At 39.9% G+C, this 21026-nt stretch overlaps 1 protein-coding gene across 1 annotated transcript in view; it reads left to right on the top strand.

Moving 5' to 3' along the window:
• The window catches only part of SLC22A16 (solute carrier family 22 member 16), a 49809-nt gene that overhangs the window by 12563 nt on the left and 16220 nt on the right, over positions 1-21026 (top strand). Inside the window, exons 2-4 of the mRNA XM_017497435.2 lie at positions 3149-3628; positions 13446-13563; positions 17628-18159. Coding sequence (XP_017352924.1) covers positions 3149-3628; positions 13446-13563; positions 17628-18159 — 1130 coding nt within the window. The remainder of the gene's footprint in view (positions 1-3148; positions 3629-13445; positions 13564-17627; positions 18160-21026) is intronic.

The following is a 21026-nucleotide window of genomic DNA, read 5'->3' as shown; positions in this document are numbered from 1 at the left end:
CTACTTTGTGTAGGGAGTGGGAGATGGGGCTCTGCCTTTTCTGAAAGCCCAGGCAGTACTGTGCCTCACTTTCAGTGGGGGTGCAGCCACTGTGAAAAGTGCTAGAAAGCCTTTCTTCAACTGCACCAGTGCCAGCTCCCAGCAGGGAAAGCCTCTCTACATCTGCAACAGAGAATGGGTAAAGCAGGAGATGGTCCCCTTTCCATGTCCCTTCCCAGCTACTACTACTGTCCCCTTCAGAGATTGGTGCTATGTCTACATTTTTTTTTTTGTCCCAGGGGGCACTTTGGTGGGCTGTGCTCCCCCTCTCCTAGAAGCAGTCTGCACTGAGGGCTAGATTTCTGGGGTTCCTGCAGCTCCCCAGGGTCCTGCCAGTCCCCCATGGTTGCCAAAGTCAGAGTGGTTGTGGGGTATGTTTCTGGGGGATCTGGTGATACAACATCACAAAGGCTGAGGTTGCTTGGACAGGGCAGTGGCTCAGAACAGATGTACAACCAGTATAGTGCCCACCCATCTCAGTTCAGGCCTGAGGGGAGTGTCAGCACACCTGCGTGAGTTGGTCACCTGGTACTCTATTCCCAGGAAGTTCCCAAATCACCACTGACAGCATTGCCCAGTGTCACGAAGGCAGGGGGGCTCTCCCACAGTATGGCAGTCAGCAGTTTGTTATAGCGGTAAGGTGAGAAGAGATGCACTCTCACCTCCTTTCTGTAAGACTCCAGGCTCCTCGGGGGTCAGTGTCTGCCAGATTCTTGCTGTTTTCCTTTTCTCTGTCCCAGCTTCTTCCCGTGGCCTCCCTGGCAGACCCTGGCTCTCTTTCCTCTGCTCTTTCTTCATTTTAATTTCTAATACATAAATAGTGATAAATATGACCCACATAAGGAAAGGCCTTTTGGAATCTTCAAAATTTGTAAAAATATAAAGTCTCCTGAGACCAAAAAGTGTGAGAACTGCTGAGCTGAGCGATGGTCAGAAGCACCTTCCAATGAGAGAGAGCATCAGGATGCAGCAGGGTGGGCAGGTCTGCAAAGGAGGAAGGGCGATGGAGATCACATGTGTCAGTGGTACAATTTGACCTCAATTTGATCTGACAGGACCTATCTCCTACCTCCTATTTTAATGGTTTTATAGCAATGTTGGTGATTGTCTGAACTGATTCTGTTTTCAATCTAAATAATTAAGTCACCTGCTCAAAGGTCTGCTATGCCTCTTAATTTTAGGGCTTGGAATTCTGTGGGGAATTCCAAATTTTATCTGTTCTATCCTGCTGTCCTGGGTGCAAATTGTCCTTATGAGGCAGTTTTTTATTTCAGAAAATATGTCGCTGTCAGTTTGAGTTTATTAATTTGGAGACTATATTTTTTTAAAGTTTTTAAATAAACTTTTTATTTTTGGATAATTTTAGATTTATGGAAAAGTTACACAGGTAGTACAGAGTTCCCGTATGACCTTCATCCAGTTTCCCCTATTAACATCTTACATTACTATAACATATTTGTTAAAACGAAGAAACTGATATTAATATGTTACTATTAACTAACTGTATACTTCATTTGAATTTCGCCAGTTTTTCCAAGTGTCCTCTTCCTGCTCTGGGATCCAGTCTAGAGCACCACACTGCTTTTAATTGTCTATAGTAGTTTCTCAATCTCTCTTTATTTTTTATGACCTTGACAGTCTTTAGGCATATTGGTCAGGTAACCTGTAGATGATTCCCAGTTTGGGGTCTTTTTAAAATTATTAAACTAGGAGTATGGTTTTTGGAAAGAAAACAATAGAGATGAAATACCCTTCGCATCAGATCATAGGAGAGTTACAGCATATCCACATGACGTCACTGGGGATGTTAACCTTCATCACTTGGTGACATCGGTGTTTGCCAAGTTTTCAGGTTTCCCCATTGCAAACTTACTATTTTTCCTCTTTTCCTACTCTGTTCTTTAGAAGCAAGTCAGTAAGTCTAGCCCACCCTTTAGGAGTAAATTGCAAGAATTAAACTCTACTTCCTGGAGACAGGGAATGTCTACAGATAGTAATTGGAATTCTAATGTAAGAAAGATTGGTCTCTTCTCCCCCTTTTATTTTTTCATTCATTTGTTTATATGAGTATGCTGTATTGTATTTGTCAGGCTTCTCCAGAGAAAGAGAACCAATAGGATACACACACACACATACACACACACACACACACACACACACACGAGATTTATTACAAGAATTGGCTCACATGGTTATAAAGGCTGAGAAGTCTCATGACCTGCTGTCTGCAAGCTGGAGACTCCGGAAAGCTAGTGGTGTAATTCAGTCCCAGACTGAAGGCCTGGGGTTAAGACTTAGTCTAATTCCAAAGCCCAAGAACCAGGAGCTCTGATGTTTGAGAGCTGAAGAATATGGATGTCCCAGCTCAAGCAGGGAACAAATTTGCTCTTCCTTCATCTTTTTGTTCTATAAGCCCTCAAGTGATTGGCTGATGCCCATCTCAATCTGTGAGAGTGATCTTCTCAATTCAGTCGTCTACTGATTCATATGCTAATCTCTTCCAGAGACTCTCAAAGACATGCCCAGAAATAATGTTTTGCTGCCTATCTGGGCTTCCCTTAACCCAGTCAAGTTAACACATAAAATTAACCATCACAGTATGGATTCATGTATATTTATTTTATGCTTTGGGATATACTGTGTGATTTATTTTGTTGTTCAAATTGTTTCAGCTTCCAACTGGCCATTGGGAACTTTTTCAGGTTGCTACCTGGGACCCTTTCATATGCCCTTAGCCTTTTGTTTTCTGAGTAGTTCCTTACTTTCTGGCGTTATAAGATATTCCAGGCTTATCTTGTGTTCTCCTTGTCCTGGTTTTAGAATCAGCCATTTTTTTCTGGCTTCTCTCATTGGAGAATGGTATTTAGAAACTAAGATCTGGGCAATGGGAGTGCTTGTTGCTATTGGGATGTCATTGCTTCTGGGCCTTCTCAGTAGATGGAACTAGGTAATACATTAACCCATAGATATAAATACATCTATAATTATTTCTATGGTTTATCTATTTGTATATATGTTAAGAGAAACATAATAAAGACCCTTCAAATTTGCTTATGTTCTTTTTTAGCCTATAGACCAGATATAATATTTAGCTTTTCTTCTCTTACAGATTCCAGAAAGTCCTCTATTTAATATGTGCCTTCCAGAACATCTCCTGTGGTATTCACTACTTGGCTTCTGTGTTCATGGGAGTTGCCCCTTATCATGTCTGTAGGCCCCCAGGCAATGTGAGTCGGGTTGTTTTCCACAATCACTCTAACTGGAGTTTGGAGGACTCTGGGGCCCTGTTGTCTTCAGGCCATAAAGATTATGTTGCAGTGCAGTTGCAGAATGGTGAGATCTGGGAGCTCTCAAGGTGTAGCAGGAGCAAGAGGGAGAACACATCAAGTTTGGACTATGAATACACTGGCAGTAAGAAAGAGTTTCCTTGTGTGGATGGCTACATATATGACCAGAACAAATGGAAAAGCACCGCAGTGACCCAATGGAACCTGGTCTGTGACCGAAAATGGCTTGCAATGCTGATCCAGCCCCTATTTATGTTTGGAGTCCTACTGGGATCGGTGACTTTTGGCTACTTTGCTGACAGGTAAAATGAAATATTTAAGATTGTTGCATCAGTATAGGATTTATTTTCCTATCTGGTTTTCTTGGGAAATGGAATTATGTTTAAAACTTGTCATTTTTATACTTCCTATCTAAATACCTATGTCTTTGCTGATCCATTATTTAGGGATGCATAATGATAAGGATATGCTCTGAAGACAGTATACCTGAATCCAAATCCTGGTTCTACCACTTACTAGCTGTGGACCCTGGGCAAATTGCCTAAATTACCTGCATTTCAGAATCTTTGTCTATAAGCTGGTGATGAAAATAATATCACTTACTTCAAAGAGTTATTGCAAAATTAATACAGAAAAAAGTACCCTGGACGTATAATCACTCAATAGATGCTGTTTATTACTTTGAATATTTTCTTCTCTTGCTTTTTAAGAGGAGTAGCCTGACTCTAAGCAGTTTAACTGTAAAATTATGGGCTTGATATAATAGCCCCTTTTAGTCTTTCTGTGCTGCTGTAACAAAATATCACAGACGGGGTAATTTACAAACAATAGAAAATTATTTCTCATGGTTCTGGGAGTTGGGAAGTCCAAGATCAAGGTGCCAGCAGGACTGCTGTCTGGAAATGCTGTTGTTTGCTTTCAAGATGGTGCCTTATTGCTGCATCCTCTGGAGGGGATAAATGCAGTGTCTTCACATGGAAGAAGGGATGAAAGGGCAAGAGAGTGCCTTCAACCTTGAGCCCCTTTGCGAGGGTGCTAAGGGCTCTGCTGTCATTACTTTATCACCTCCCAAGGCCACCCCTCTTAATACTGTTGCACTGAGGATTAAGTTTCAACATGAAATTTGGAGGGAATACTATCATTCAAAGCATAACATGGCCAATACTTTTAAAAAATTTACATTAAAATGAATGTATAATTCTTAAAATAAAGCAAAGTTCATCTCTGTATGAACATGGACCACATCAAAGCACAGAGATGAACTTATTTGATCTCGAAGGTTGTGGATTTTACAGGCAGGTGGTGGGCACTGAGACCTAAAGACAATAGCTTATGCCCTTGAGGTATACCAGTCTCATGGGGCTGATAAACATGTCAAAAGAAAAGTTACACAGCTTTGTCATGGGCAGGGCCATACGTCTCGTAGTATGTTCAAAGGTGCTAGGTATTATTGTTTTCATTCAGCAAGCTGTTATACAAATTATCACTTGAGCCTTTTCTGTTGAAATGTGTTCACTGCTTGACTCTTGAAACTCAAAATATTTGCAATTACATGTATGAAATGTACTAAAATACATTTGCTGTCTGACAAAAGCAGAATATAAATAATGCTTATAACAAGGTCAGAGTACAAAACATGTTAACTGAGAATAAATTTAGTTCCTTTGTCTGAACTTGGTATAGTTATATAGACATATATTGAATACTTACTTACAGTCACTTTGATAAATGCAGTATATATAGATTATAATATATAAATAAATATATATTAGTTAAATTATGTATATATTTCAGTGAAATATGTATATATATTAGTGAAAGAAACTTTATTAAGAAAGTAAAGTAATAAAGAATGGCTACTCCATAGGCAGAGCAGCCAAGACATATATTTTCTAAAGTCCTTGAGAAGTTGTAAACCATTAACTGGTATTCATTTGGCTATGTAGCTTGAATTAACATGACTTAGGAGTGCCAGAAAAATCTTAATCTAAAAAATTGATTCGACATGGTCCATGACTCCCAGTGTCTGTATTCTCACAGCAGAACTTGTTGAGACAGACAGCCTCTTTACACTTTTTGTAGTCTTCTACACTTCTTGCTGGATGTGCCAAGATGGCAAGTCCCTGACCACTTTTTTACGTGGGCCATTTCTCAGAGCTGTCTATGCAGCCAGTACCTTAAAAGGTGAGTGCAATGGTTTACATATGACTTGTCTGTTCCCACCAAGGCTCATGATGAAATTTGATCCCCAGCGTGGGGTGTTGGGAGGTGAGGCCTAGTGGGAGGTGTTTGGGCTATGGGGGCGAATCACTCATGAATGATTTGGTGCTGTTCTCATGGCAGTGAGTGAACGAGTTCTTGCTGTCACAAGACTGGATTAATTCTCACAGGAATTTATTAGTTCCTGTAAGAATAGGTTGTTTTAAAGTGAGGATGCCCCTCAGTTTTCTCTCTCTTTACATGTGTCTGATTCACCTTTGACCTTCTCTGCCATGTTGTGATCAGCACAAGAGCCCTTGTGAGAAACCAGTGCCCTTGAACTTCTCAGCCTGCAGAACCGTGAGCTAAAGAAACCTCTTTTCTCTATTCAGTCTCAGGTGTTCTTTTATAGCCACATAAATAATGTGGCTATAAAAGATGAGATAACGTCCCTTCTCTGCCCCAAAGAGTAGGCTTCCTAACTGCTTGCCACAAAACCAGTGGATTCCCCACATCCAGTCTTCCTCCTCTCTAATTGAACCCACTATACACGAAGTGTCACCTGGGTTCATTGTGGGACCTGGGGGTAAGAGGAACCGTCACAAAGATGCTGCTGCCCTACTGCTTGCTAATGAAGTAATGAAGTTCATCATCTCTGACCCTACCGTCTTGTGTTTTTGCCAGCATCATTTACATAGTACAGATTAATGTATAAACTTAGTATAAAACAAAATTTAATACCCTGTGTTTACCCTCATCTTGGGCCCACATTAACATATTAGAGGACAAAAATCATATGATCAACTCAATACATATAGGAAAAGCATGTGATGAATTTCAAAATCCACTCATGATAAAAACTAAAAATAGAAGAATGCCTTTAACCTGATAAAAGCTTTCTATGATAAGATTTAACACAATTGTGACATTTAAAATATTAATTAATTTCTCTTTTTCTTTCTTTCTTTCTTTTTCTTTCCCTTCCTTCCTTCTCTCCCTCTTTCTTTCTTTCTTTCTTTCTTTCTCTCTCTCTCTCTCTCTCTTTCTTTCTTTTTCTTTCTTTCTTTCTTTCTTTCTTTTTTCTTTCTTTCTTTCTTCCCTCCCTCCCTCCCTTCCTTCCTTCTTTCCTTCCTTCCTTCCTTCCTTCCTTCCTTCTCTCTCTCTCTCTTTCTTTCTCTCTCTCTCTCTTTCTTTCTTTTCTTTTTAAGAGACAGGGTCTTGCTATTTTGCCTAGGGCTGATCTTGAACTCCTGAGCTACGCAATTCTCTTGCCTTAGCCCTCCCAAGTAGATAGGATTACAGGCATGTACCACTGTACCCAGCTCTTAATTGTGAAATGTTAAAAGCTTTTCTTTGAGATTAGGAACGGACAAGGATGTATGAAACATGTCTTCTACTTAGCATTGTACTGGAGAGTCTAGCCAGTGCTACAAGGAAAAAGAGATAAAGGGAGAGGAAAGGATGCAAGAAAGGAATAATGATAAGGAAGGAGGAATAAAAAGTCATTATTTGTAGTCATTACAATTCTGCATGAAAAAAGTCCTACATATGATTTATTAGAATTAATGAGCGTTTAAAATTATATTTCTATATACCAGTAACGAATATAAAATTTTTAAAATGTCATTGCAGAAGCCTAAAAATATGAAATATAAATGAATAAATATAACAAAAAGTGAGTAAGGCCTTCTGTGGAGAAAATTATAAACTTTAAGAATCAAATCATTCAAGTAAATAGATATATTACTAGACAAACAGATTGAGGCTCCCTTAGAGGCTCCTGGAATAGACTTGTGTATTCATAAACATAAGTATAAACACATAAAGCACTGTATATTAGTAAGGAAAGGATCAATCAGTAAGGGGTGCTGGGACAGATGTCTAGCCATATAGAAGGAAATATAATTGGATTAACTTTCTCAAATTTTACAGCACGATAGCAGTTCCAGAAGGACTGAAAGTGCGTATGTGAAAAGCAAAACTATACAACTTTAGGATGATAATTTAGGAGAATATTTTCAGAACCTAATGGAAGAAAGGACGATTTTTTTTTTAAAAAAGCATTGACCATGAAAGAAAAGATGGATAAATTTGACTTAATTACAAGAATTTGTGTCCACCAAAAGACACCATTAAAAGAGGAAAGACATGAATGTGTGCACACAAGAGAGAGAAAACATTTGCTTTACCTATAACTAAATTATTAGTGTCCAGAATAATCAAAGGATTTTTACTTACATCAATGGGAAAAAGGCAACCCAATAGAAAAATGGGAAAAAGATTTGAATTCACTTCATAGAAGAGAAAATCCAAATGGTTAATGAAAAGATGAACTTTCAATGATATATAATCACACCATTTATTTTTGACCAGTTGTCAAAGTCTTGTAATACTAAGTGTTGGTGAGGATATGGAGTAATAGGATCTCTCATCCTGCTGGTGTGAATGCAAATTGAGATAACCTTGAGGACTGATTTGGTATCATGTAGTGTTGGTGATGTGCACAGCCACGTATTCCGGGGCATATACCTTGAGCTGCTCTTGCACAGGTCCACAGAGGTACATGGATAAAAGTGTTCCCATGGCATTGTTCCTAACAGCCCTGCACTTTGAACAACCCTGGTGTCCTTCAATCATCTCATGGACACGTGTATTATAATATATTCTTACAGTACGATGTGTGTCCATGAAAATGAATGAGCCACAGCTACGTGAAACCACATAGGTGAATCTCCTAAACATAATGTTTGGTGAAAGAAGCAAGTCATAAAATAACACATGTGATATTATCCTGTTACAGAAAATTTAAAAATCATATTGCAAAACTAACTTTTACTGTTTATAAACAATAACCTGTATTGTTTAGCATTGCTTATAAAATGGTAAAATGAAATAAAAAACAAGGGGTTATCACCAAAATTAGAAAAACGTGTCCTTCTAGAAAGGGCAAGGGATTTGTAGTCATAAAGAGAGGTACAAGAAGCTAACAGGGGGCTGTCAATCATCTCTTTCTTGCCTTAGGTTGTGATTTCTAGGCATTTGATTTTTATTATTCTTGAAATTGTACATATTTTATGCATTTTTATATATGTATAAAATATTATAATAAGAAAAGCAAAGTAATAAGATCTGATCCCATACTTAAGGAGCCAATAGTGAATAATATAGACTATTAAACAGATAATTTCAATGAACTGTGGTATTTTTTTTTTTTTTTTTGAGAAGTCTGGCTCTGTTGCCCAGCTTGGAGTGCAGTGATACAATCTTGGGTCACTGCAACCTCTGCCTCCCAGATTCAAGTGATTCTCCTTCTTCAGCCTCCTGAGTAGCTGGGACTACAGGCATGTGCCACTATGCCTGGCTAATTTTTGCATTTTTAGTAGAGAAGGGTTTTTACCATGTTGGCCAGACTGGTCTTGAACTCCTGAACTCGGGTGATCTGCCTGCCTTGGCCTCCCAATGTGCTGGGATTACAGGCATGAACCACTGTGCCCAACCAGTAAATGCTTTTAAAATAATAAAAAAGTCACATTTATGGACAATTTACTTATACACTAGGTACTACTTTAAATGTCTTATATATCATCTCATTTAATTATTTAAGGAAGTCTGTGAGATAGACACTATTGCCCACCCCTACCACCTTTTCTTTTAACCAATAAGGAAAAGGAAGCATTGAAAGTTCACACGGAAAATAAGAGATGGAGCTGGGATGTGAGCCCAGGCCAGCAACCCCAACTACTGCATCACACTGTTTCTGAATTTCTGCTATGAGACTCCAAAGGAGGATCAATGGAAGTTGTCAGATGGAGAAGGCCCCAAGGGAAAGGAAGAGCTTTGTGTCATGCAGCAGCCTGGCATGTTCGGAGAATTGTGGGAAAGTCAGCGTGGCAGAAGTACAGGAGGGCAGATTGTTCAAGGAAATGACAAGAGACAAAAGCACAATGGGGATTATTTTATTTTTAGAAAGTGTGTGAGGTATACCGGTGTGAGGTTGGGAAGATCACCTGGGGAGCTGTTGGGATGAATGATGTAAGGAATGGTGAAGACTTGAGTGAAAGTGGGAAAAGCAGGGAGGAAAAGATGAAGACATATTTGGAGGCATTTCTAAACTGACAAAATTTGATGACCAATATGCAGGAGGAAGTGGAGGAACGTATTAAGGTTTAGAAGCCTGATGGAAGGGGATTTTGCTAACCAATTCAGGAAATACTTGGGAGAGGGCAGCTTTAGAAGAGAGGGGAATGCGTTTATATTCCAATGAGCTTGTCCTATCCCTATACTGAGAAAAACAAAGGGAAGAGGTATTCAACGTTAATACCTTATAACAGCAATAAGAGATTGCAACTCTGCAGGACATTAAAGTGGAGAAGAACAACTGGGGCCAGATGGTGAGTGGGGAGTTAATAGCTCACACTTAGGAATCAGAGGCAGGGAAGTAGCTGAAATCACAAGGGCAGTGTGTGCAGCAGAGGACTTTAGGGAGTGCCAGCATTGAGGCAGGTCGGTCATCAGGGAGGTACAAGCGGAACCAGGAGAGAGGGATGTTTTGCAAGCCAAGGGACAGCAGGAGCCTGATGAGTAGGCATGGTCAGTGGCCCTAGGGAAGACAGGCAGAAAGGAGCAGGAGAGGCAATGTGAAGGTCCCTGGTGACTGCAAAGTGAGCTCAGAAAAGCTGGTTGCACCTGGTCATCACTGGCTGAGGAAACAAGTAGGAGCTGAAGAAGGAGATACTCCCCTCTGATAAGTCTGTCAAGGGAGGAGATGCAAGGTGGCCAAAGGAGCAGTGGGGTCAAGACAAGGTTCTTGTCTTTGGTTGGAGGAGACTAAAACTGAAAGGAAGAAGTCAAAGGAGAGGGAAAAAATAAAGGAAAAAGAAGTGATGGGTTTCAGAGGAGGTGGGAAGAGGCACAGTCCGATACTAAGATTGCAAAATGGTATTTGGAGAGAAAGGGGCATGTGTCTTCAGAGAGGCAGGAGGAAGACAAGGCTGAACACAGATGCAGGTCGTGTTGGTAAGTGGACAGAGCAGGAAGTCGTGGGGCTTCCTCTTTGATGGTCTTTGCTGTTTGCAGGAGATGGCCGCTCATCTACTGAGAGAGAAGACATTGGGGGTGGGAGAGAGGGGCAAGCAGTGATAGGTGAAAACAGTTTTAGGTGGCATTCAGGGCTAAAATTAGGTTGGGGAACATTCATGCATGGGGCCAACAATCCCCACTACTATGCAAAGGAGCAAAGAAGACTGAAGTATGAAGAAGATGACAGTTTCTTATTTATTTGCATATCCTCTGCTGCACCAAGCAAACCTGTTGGTTGCAATTTCCAGACAATATTTTTTGCCTTAAACTATCTATCAGAGACAACCCATAGGGAGAAAATATTTGCAAATAATATATCTGATAAGGGTCTAGTATCCAGACCATATAAAGAATTCTTACAACTCAATATTTAAAAAGCAATAGACTAATTCAAAAATGGGCAAAGAATTTGGATAGATATTTCTCTGAAGAATATATGCAAATAGCCAGTACGTACTTGAAAAGATGCTCAACATCATTAATCATTAGAGAATTGTAAATAAAAACCACAATCAGACACTGGGATGGCTATAATAAAAAAGGCAGAAAATAGTAAGTACTGGGGAGAATGTGGGGAAATCGGAACCCACAAACATTGCTGGTGGGAATGGAAAAATGGGCCGGCTGTCTTGGAAACCAGTTTGGCAGTTCCTCAAAATGTTACACATAAAGTTACCACATGACCCAGGAATTTCACTACTAGGTGTATACCCAAAAGAATTGAAAACATAAGTTCACACAAAACCTTGTTCATGAATGTTCAGTGCAGCATTATTCATAGTAGCCAGGAAAAGGAATATGACCCATCAACTGATGAATAGATAAAATATGGAATATCCATATAATGGTGTTACTCAGATATAGAAAAGGAATGAAGGACTGATACATGGCACTATGCAGATGGACCTGAAAACGTCACACTAGGTAAAAGAAGCCAGACACAAAAGGCCACATATTGCTTGACTCTATTTATGGGAAATGTCCAGAACAGGCAAATCTAGGGAGACAGAAGGTAGATGAGTGGTTGTCAGGAGCTGGAGGGAGCAGGGAATGGGGAGGGCTGGCTCCTGGGTACAGAGTTTCCTTTGGGAGTGATGTGATGAGTATATCCTGGAATTAAAGAGTCATGATGGTTGCACAATCTTGCAAATATATGAAAAACCACCAAATTGTCTACTTTAAAAGGTTGAATTTTATGGCATTTGAATTATATCATGATTTTAAAAATCCAGGTGAAACCCCGTCTCTACTAAAAATACAAAAATTAGCCGGGCATTTGGCACGCACTTGTAGTCCCAACTATTTGGGAGGCTGAGGTGGAAGAATCACTTGAACCCGGGAGGCAGAAGTTGCAGTGAGCTGAGACTCTGCCACTGTGCTCCAGCCTGGTGACAGAGCGAGACTCTGTGTCAGAAAAAAAAAAAGAAAAAAGAAATATTATTTGTTTTTCAGACAAAGAAATGCCTCTTTCAATTATAAAAAAATAGGGCAAATAAGCGCATTATTCTAGAAGCAGAAGGTTAGCAAGACCTCTGTTTTTAGGGGGCTTGGCAAGAGCTGTCATAACCTTGGTGAACAGAGCCAGCCTGGCAGGGAAGAGGATCCAACAGAGAGCCTAAGTCTTGGAAGTGAGAGGACAGAGTCTCCCCTCTCTTCAGCCATCCCCAGGTTAAGGGGCACTGCGGGAACAAGTAATCAGGTATGTATATTAGCAGCTGAGGTAAAGTCCTCTCCACTGAACAGCTGGTCTTTTAAAGAAGCCATGGACATTTGGGTTGGTTCCAGGTCTTTGCTACTGTAAACAGTGCTGCAATGAACATTCGTGTGCACGTGTCCTTATAGTAGAACGATTTGTAATCCTTTGGATATATACCCAGTAATGGGATTGCTGGGTCAAATGGAATTTCTATTTCTAGGTCCTTGAGGAATCTCCACACTGTCTTCCACAATGGTTGAACTAATTTACACTCCCACCAACAGTGTAAAAGTGTTCCTATTTCTCCACATCCTCTCCAGCATCTGTTGTCTCCAGATTTTTTAATGATCGCCATTCTAACTGGCGTGAGATGGTATCTCAATGTAGTTTTGATTTGCATTTCTCTGATGACCAGTGATGATGAGCATTTTTTCATATGTTTGTTGGCCTCACGTATGTCTTCTTTTGTAAAGTGTCTGTTCATATCCTTTGCCCACTTTTGAATGGGCTTGTTAGTTTTTTTCTTGTAAATTCCCATCGATGATAGACTGGATAGGGAAAATGTGGCACATATACACCATGGAATATTATGCAGCCATCAAAAACGATGAGTTAGGGTCCTTTGTAGGGACATGGATGAACCTGGAAACCATCATTCTCAGCAAACTGACAGGAGAGCAGAAGATCAAACACCACATGTTCTCACTCATAGGCGGGTGTTGAACAATGAGAACACATGGACACAGGGAGGGGAGCACTACACACTGGGGTCAGTTGGGGGGAAATAGGGGAGGGAGGGTGGGGGGTGGGAAGCTGGGGAGAGATAGCAAGGGGAGAAATGCCAGATGTAGGTGATGGGGAGGAAGGCAGCAAATCACACTGCCATGTGTGTTCCTATGCAACAATTCTGCATGTTCTTCACATGTACCCCAAAACCTAAAATGCAATAAAATAAATAAATGGGAAAAAAAAAAAAGAAGAAGCCATGGAACACATGGTTTGCTCAAAATAAATAAAAGAAAAACAATCAATACCTAAGCTGTTCAAGGTATATAGGTAACACCTATCTTTCACGAATTGGAGTGGGTGTTTAAACGGTTACAATGCTACCTTGCCTCTTCCAATGTGTGGCTCTTATTTTTCAGGCTAGGACGCCGGGTGGTCTTGTGGGCCACAAGCAGTGGCATGTTTTTGTTTGGAATAGCGGCGGCGTTTGCAGCTGATTATTACACCTTCATGGCCGCACGCTTTTTTCTTGCCATGGTGAGTTGTTGGATTTTTTACCTGCTTAATTCTGCTGCAGGATTTCCATAGGAAACCTTAACTCTCTTCATTTTGCTCATTTAAGATCTAGTGAGCAAGATCAAGGACTAATCTTTGTCCACTCCACTGCAGAAGTCTGTCTACAGAATATTAATGCCTTATGTTTAGAATGGAACTCATTAAAATGAAAAATTGTTGCTGGCTAGGCAGAAACTTTGTGTTTGCCTCTGTGTCTGGCATGTGGCCCACATCTCACAATTACTAAGGCATTATTTTATTTCTGAGCAATTATATTGGTCTAGTCAGGGCCTGTTCACATGAGCAAACACACAGTTAAGGTGTGTGGGTAAAGTCACTTGTATATGTACAGGAAGAATGAAAGCAGGAAGGCATTAGGCCCTTATGTTAGCAGGAACGGGAGTGTAGTGAAAAAGGCATGAGTTTGAACACCAGCTGTGTCATATATTGGTTTGTTAGTTGTATGACCTTGAGCACACTCATTATCGTCTTTGAACCTTAGGTTGTAGTCTGTAAACTGTAGAAAAGAATCTCTGTTTATTATTCTTCTTCTCAGGATTCACTGAGATTAAGTGTAAACAACCCTGGTACCACCCCTGGTTATAATGTTGACCGTTACTAGAAATGGACCAGCGAGCAAGGAAGCTGTTTCCATGCTCAGTGAGGCTTCCAGACAGATTTCCAACTATCACACAACAGCATCAGTGATTTTCAATTGCAAATCACTGATCAAGAATAATAGAGGGAAGTTTCCACCTGGGGGAGGCACTTGTGATCTTGCTAACCGCAAAGCAGCAGCTTGGATGGTCTGAGGGTCCAGAGAGAAGCAAAGGAGTTAAATCTCTCTGCATCCCCTCAGAGAACAAGATGGGGTGTCAGTTTTGGAGTCTTTATTCATGGATAGAAAGGGTTCCTAGCAAACCACACAGATGGCCAAGAATAAGGAAGATGCATAAAAATAAGTCTAGGAGAATAGAGGGTCCTGTATTTCTTCTTCCAGTGAGTATATATCTTTGGGACTGTAGAGTGATTTTTCTTGAGAGAGGCCTTCTGCTGGGACCGAAGGTTCCACGGAGGCACAGATACTGAGAAAGTATAAAGGTCATCTTTTGGAAGATGTTAAGAGGATATTTCTGAAAATATCTGTTTCAATCTTGCAAAATACCAGCTTTGGTTTCTAGAGCCAAGGAAACAAGACCGCAAACCCATAGAATACATCTGTGAAATGTGGCCTTAATTTTCTGTGACAATTTCCTTTGATGTTCATGGGAAATTGGTTTGTGGTCAAAGTCTGAGTATGGGAGATGCAGGCAGATTCATTTACTCAATGCATTTATTGATCTGTCTACAGAGTGTAATGCTAAGTAAACCCAACCCAGCTGTCTCAATAAGTCTAGTAGGAAAGGCAAGACGTTGATCAGCCATCTTCAAAAATAAATAAAATGTTGACAGTGAGGGCATAACAGCAGTGGGTCTGGAGGGTTCACCAGGGTCTAGAGGGTCAAGGACTTTTTCATTTTGAGGGATGGGTGGGAGAAGAAGATTTCAGCAAAGATAGAAGCAGATGAAAGGGCCCAGAGATGAGAAAGAGTTAAAAATCAGAATGTCTGAATGTCTGGAGAATAGGAGGAGGGATGCATTGATGAGGCTGAAGGGTCGAGGCGGTGAGGTGGTACCTTTAGGATTGTCAGGATTTTGCTCTATCTCCTAAAGGCAATGGCAATACACAGAGAGGGTTCCAGGGATTCTGGCTTCTATGAGGGGCTGGAGTCAGAGAAGAAGTGAGGAGTATTATCAATGGTAGGGCTGGGTCTGAGTGGAGTCACAGAGTGTTTTGGAGTTAGATATCTGTATATAACTTTTCTGAATCCAGTGACAGAGGAAGTTGTAGCTGACACATGAGAAATAATCAGCATTGAAAAACCTGACAGGGACGAATATTACAGCTTAATTTAACCGGGAAACTTATAGTATTTGAAAGTTATCACAATCTTTATTTACTCTAACAGTAGCACTTACCAAAAGCGACTTCTGGATTCTTGGATATAGGGTCCTAGTGATCTGAGTCTTGCCATTACAAAGTTGCACAGGGAAATAAAAGCTGTTGTCACAAAAATGTTAAACCAATTAAGAATACAGTAGTTCTCGTAATCAGCACCTCACTGAGCACCTCCCTGTCTTCTGCTGGTGTCAACCTTTCTGACAGCCTCTTTGTGACTTTCTGATGCAAGATGAAATTGCAGATATTATGAGGGATGCGTGTTTACAAAAAAAGTCTTTAAAAGCAATGAGGGAACACTGCCTGAATCCTACCCACAACCTCTGGCAGAGATAGACCTATTAACTTTTGAAGAAATTAACATCTGCAAGGATAATCACATGATGAGCCTTTGAAAGAGTATGATTCAAATATCTAATGATTATGAGAGGCCTTTGGGGAAATCAGTGGTGCTCTTGAATAATTTTACAAAAATTAACTTTATGATTTGTGTTGAAGTCAAATGTAAAATAATTTAGTAGAAAAAATTTTTAGCCCTTTCCTCCCAAAAAAAACCATCATTGGACTCATTCTTTGTTTATTCCAAGAATGATCACATATTATATTCTAAACACATATTGTAATCTAATTTTAATTTAAGATAGACATATTTTCAAACTAAAGTTCTTGCCTGGTTTTCCTTATTGTGGTAAAGTACACATAACAAACAATTGACCCTCTTAACCGTTTTTAAGTGTACAGTTCAGTGATATTAAGTGCATTCATATTGTTGTGCAATTATCACCATCGTGCATCTTCAGAACCCTTTTCATCTTGCAAAACAGAAACTCTGTCCATTAAATCATAATTCTCTATTCCCTGTCTCCCTAGCCCCTGACAACCACCATTTTACATTCTGCCTCTATGAGTTTGGCCACTCTCAGTATCTCATAAAAATGGAATCATAAGATATTTGTCTTTTTGTGACCGATTTATTTCACTTAGCATAATACTCATTGTATGCATGGACTACACTTTTCTTATTTGTTCATCTGTGGACAGACACTTGGGGGTTGCTTCCATGCTTTAGCTATTGTGGATAATGCTATGAGCAAGCGTGGAGAAATATCTCTTCCAGGCCTCACTTTCAATCCCTTTGGGCTGGAATTGCTGGATCATGCTGTAATTGTTTTTTAAGGACTTGCCATATTGTTTTTCCTGGAACCTGTATCATTATACATTCCAATCACACATGACACATGGGTTCCAGTTTCTCTACATTCCCACTAAAACTTGTTAATTTTTTGGTTTTTTTAATTAGCCACCCTAATGGGTATGAAGTGATATCTCTTTGTAGCTTTGATTTGCATTTCTCAATGATTGGTAAACATTTCTATTTCTTCTAAAAATGTCTATTCAAAGCCTTTTCCCATTTTTGAATTGGATTGTTTGTATTTTTGTTGTTGTTGGGTTTTAGGAGTTCTCCATAAAATCCCTTATCAAATATTTGATTTGCAAATGTTTTACTCAGTTCTGTAGGTTGCCTTTTCACTCAGTTGATAGTGTTCTTTGATGCACAGAAGTTTTACTTTTCATGAAGTCTAAAATTTGTCTATTTTTTTGTCTGTCAAAACGAAATTTTAATTAAATCTGTTTTTCTTGCCACCAGTTAGTGTAAACTTTTTGTCTCCATTTAGCAATTAAGATTTAACAATAAGGACCTCTTGAATACAGATAACTTGATGTGCTCATTTACAAGGAGCTGAGAAATACATCGACATTATAATGGAATGTTTAGATGAAGCGAAAGGCAGTGTCTAACATTTATATTACAAATAATCTATCAAGTTTTGCTATTTGGGGTGGGGAGGATGAGGGAAGATGAAAGGACCTATAAGAAGAAAAACGATAGATTGGATTGAATGTCATTTCATGCTTGTGATATGGGTTTCAGAAAGCAAGTCTTTGTCATTTTCTTTTTTGCCAATATGTGATTTGCAGTGGGGTCAGACACCTCAATAGTTACAAGTGTGACCTTAAATATAGATCTCTATTCTTTGTTTTTCAGGTTGCAAGTGGTTATCTCGTGGTGGGGTTTGTCTATGTGATGGAATTCATCGGCATGAAGTATCGAACTTGGGCGTCTGTCCATATGCATACCTTTTTTGCAGCTGGAACCCTGCTGGTGGCTTTGACAGGATACTTGGTCAGGACCTGGTGGCTTTACCAGATGATCCTCTCCACAGTGACTGTCCCCTTTATCCTGTGCTGTTGGGTGCTCCCAGAGACACCTCTTTGGCTTCTCTCAGAGGGACGATACGAAGAGGCACAAAAAATAGTTGACATCATAGCCAAGTGGAACAGGACAAGCTCCTGTAAACTGTCAGAACTTTTATCGCTGGACCTACAAGGTCCTGTTGGTAATAGCCCCGCTGAAGTTCAGAAGCACAACCTATCATATCTGTTTTATAACTGGAGCATTGCGACAAGGACACTTACCGTTTGGCTAATCTGGTTCACGGGGAGTTTGGGATTCTACTCCTTCTCCTTGAATTCTATTAATTTAGGAGGCAATGAATACTTAAACCTCTTTCTCCTGGGTAAGTAGTTAAAGTGTATTTAAATTTTGCAGTGAAGTGAGATTTCCACCATTTATGTGTGTTTCTGTGTGAATTTGAGAAAAAGAGTATGTTTTTAATAGGCCGTTTAAAACCAAGAGCAATACTGCCAACCATAGTCCTATGGTATCTCTTAGTGTTATGTTGTAACACCTGTACATATGAGGGGACTTCAACAAGTTCATGGAAAAGTGGAATTAAAAGATAAAAATGTAAAATATAAACTTTCTCAACGTGATTGCCATCAAGATCAAGATACTTTTGTAAGACACCAGCCATTTAGTCCATCCCTAAAGAACCGAGGGTCCTGAGAATGCACCCATGTGAATGCAGTCTTATTTACACTATTAACTGAAGAAAAATGGGTGTCATGTACAGATTTTTTTAAGATTAGGAAACAGAAAGAAGTCAGAAGGAACCACCATGAGAACTGTAAGGTGGCTGCCTAGTGCTTTCCCATTAAAACTCTTGCAAAATTGCCTTTGATGAGAGGAATGAGCGGGGCCATTGTTATGGAGGAGAAGGACTCCCTGGTGATGTTTTCCCAGGCATTTTTCTACAAAAGCTTTGGCTAACTTTCTCAAAACACTCTCATCATAAGCAGATATTTTCATTCTTTGGCCTTCTAGAAAGTTAACAAGCAAAATGCCTTGACCATCCCCAAAAAATGTTGTCATGATCTTTGCTCTTGACTGGTCCACTTTTGCTTTGACTGGACCACGGCCACCCCTTGGTAGCCATTGCTTTGGTTGAGCTTTGTCTTCAGAAACACACTGGTAAAACTGTGTTTCATCTCCTGTTAAAGTTCTTCCAAGAAATGCTTCAGGGCCTTGATCCCACTTGTTTAAAATTTCCAATGAAAGTTCTGCCCTTTGCAGCTGATCTGGGCACAACTGTTTTGGGACCCATTGCGTGGAAAGTTTGCTCAACTTTAATTTTTCAGTCAGAATTCTGTAAGCCAGATTAATTAAGGTGTCTATGGTATTGACTATTGCTTTTTCTATTAATCTCAGTCCTTGTCAATTAGGGCCTCAACAAGATGTATTTTTTTACTTCGATGTGATTGCTCTGCCACTGTGGGCTTCATCTTCAATATCGTCTTGTTCTTTCTTAAAATAAGTTCTCCATTTGTAAACTTATGATTTATTTGGGGCATTGTGTCCATAAACTTTTCGTAAAGCATCAATGATTTCACCATTCTTCCATCCAACTTTCACCAGAAATTTGATGTTTGTTCTTGCTTCAATTTTAGCAGAATCCATGTTGCTCTAGTGGGAGCTCTTTTCAAACTGATTTCTTCTTCTCAGTGCCTCAAACTAGCTCCTCTTCAGACGTGTTCTAAGAAGTTAGTACAAGTTTCTTTTGGTGCAGAAAAAAATCTGAAAAAACAATGCCTAGGTTTTTCATAATTTGCACTTTTCATGAAAAAAAATTTTTTTTTTGAGACAGAGCCTTGCTCTGTTACTCAGGCTGGAGTGCAGTGGTGCTATCTCAGCTCACTGCACCCTTTGCTTCCTGGGTTCAAGCAATTCTCCTGTCTCAGCCTTCCAAGTAGCTGGGATTACAGGTGCATGCCACCAGGCCTGGCTCATTTTTGTATTTTCATAGAGACAGGGTTTCACCATGTTGGCCAGGCTGGTCTCAAACTCCTAATCTCAGGTGATCTGCCCATCTCGGCCTCCCAAAGTACTGGGATTACAGGCATAATCTATGCGTAATCCAGCATCCGGACATCCATGACCTTTTTGAAGACTCCTTGTATTTTTCCATTTGAAAAAAAAAAAATGCATCAGAATAATTTAATTGCTCCATTTCTGCCTTCTATCCTTGCTCACCTTCTTCATACCCATCCCCAGCCCAGAATTCTTTCCAGGGGTGACGTCTATAATGTTTGGCTTGTACCTTTTCAGATCTATTTCTATGCATTTGTGCCAGACATGGTGGCACGGGAGGCTGAGGTAGGGGAATTGCTTGCGCTCAGGAGTTCTGGGCTGTAGTGAGCTATACCAATTTGGTGTCTGCACTAACTTCGGCATCAATATGGTGACCTCCCGGGAATGGGGGACCACCAGGTTGCCTAAAAAGGGGTGAACTGGCCCAGGTCGAAAACGAAGCAGGCCAAAAGTCCCATGCTGATTAGATCTATTTCTATGCATTTCCATATGCTTGTGCATATAAATGTTTTATATTTTAACACAAATGAGATCACTCACTATATGTTGTTCTTTATAAGTTGCTTTCCCTTTAAAATTTCATATGCCTTGGCTATCTGGCATCTCTCAACCTTTAGGTGTCCTTAATTTAGAAATTTTAGTTGGCAAAATAACTTTTAAATACATGCAACTATAATTTACGTTGTCATACGTCTTTCAATGGCAGGGTAGATTGCTTTTGATAGCTTGAGATGTGTCTCTTAGTATAAACCAAATTTGAACTAAAATGTGAGAGAAATATTAGAAACCTCTTTTTATCCATCTAGTCTTAACTCCTGGTTATTTCTGTGTAGGCTGCCTGTATTTTTATATTATCCTCAAAACATCTTGCTTCTAAATTTTTACACATAGGTATTGTGCCTTCTCAAAAGCACTCTGATGACACATCTGGTTTTCTTTTTGATTTCCTCAGCAGACACATCTGTTTTATTATAGCTCAGCAGGAATTATGAGAGAAGTCGTTTTAAGAAAAAAAGATTTACTCTTTTTTTTTTGAAGCAAACTAACAAGTTTATAGAAAGAGCCTGTCTTGACTTCAAACCCATTCTCTATGACAATCTGGGATGGTGCAGTATCCCTAGAACAGAGTGGCCAGTGGTAGGTGGATCAGGTGGGGTGGAGTGTGGATGCGGAAGC

The sequence above is a fragment of the Cebus imitator genome, unplaced genomic scaffold (assembly GCF_001604975.1).
Source record: "Cebus imitator isolate Cc_AM_T3 unplaced genomic scaffold, Cebus_imitator-1.0 Scaffold231, whole genome shotgun sequence".
NCBI classification, from domain to species: Eukaryota; Metazoa; Chordata; class Mammalia; order Primates; family Cebidae; genus Cebus; species Cebus imitator.
This window is presented reverse-complemented; position numbering and strand designations above follow the sequence as displayed.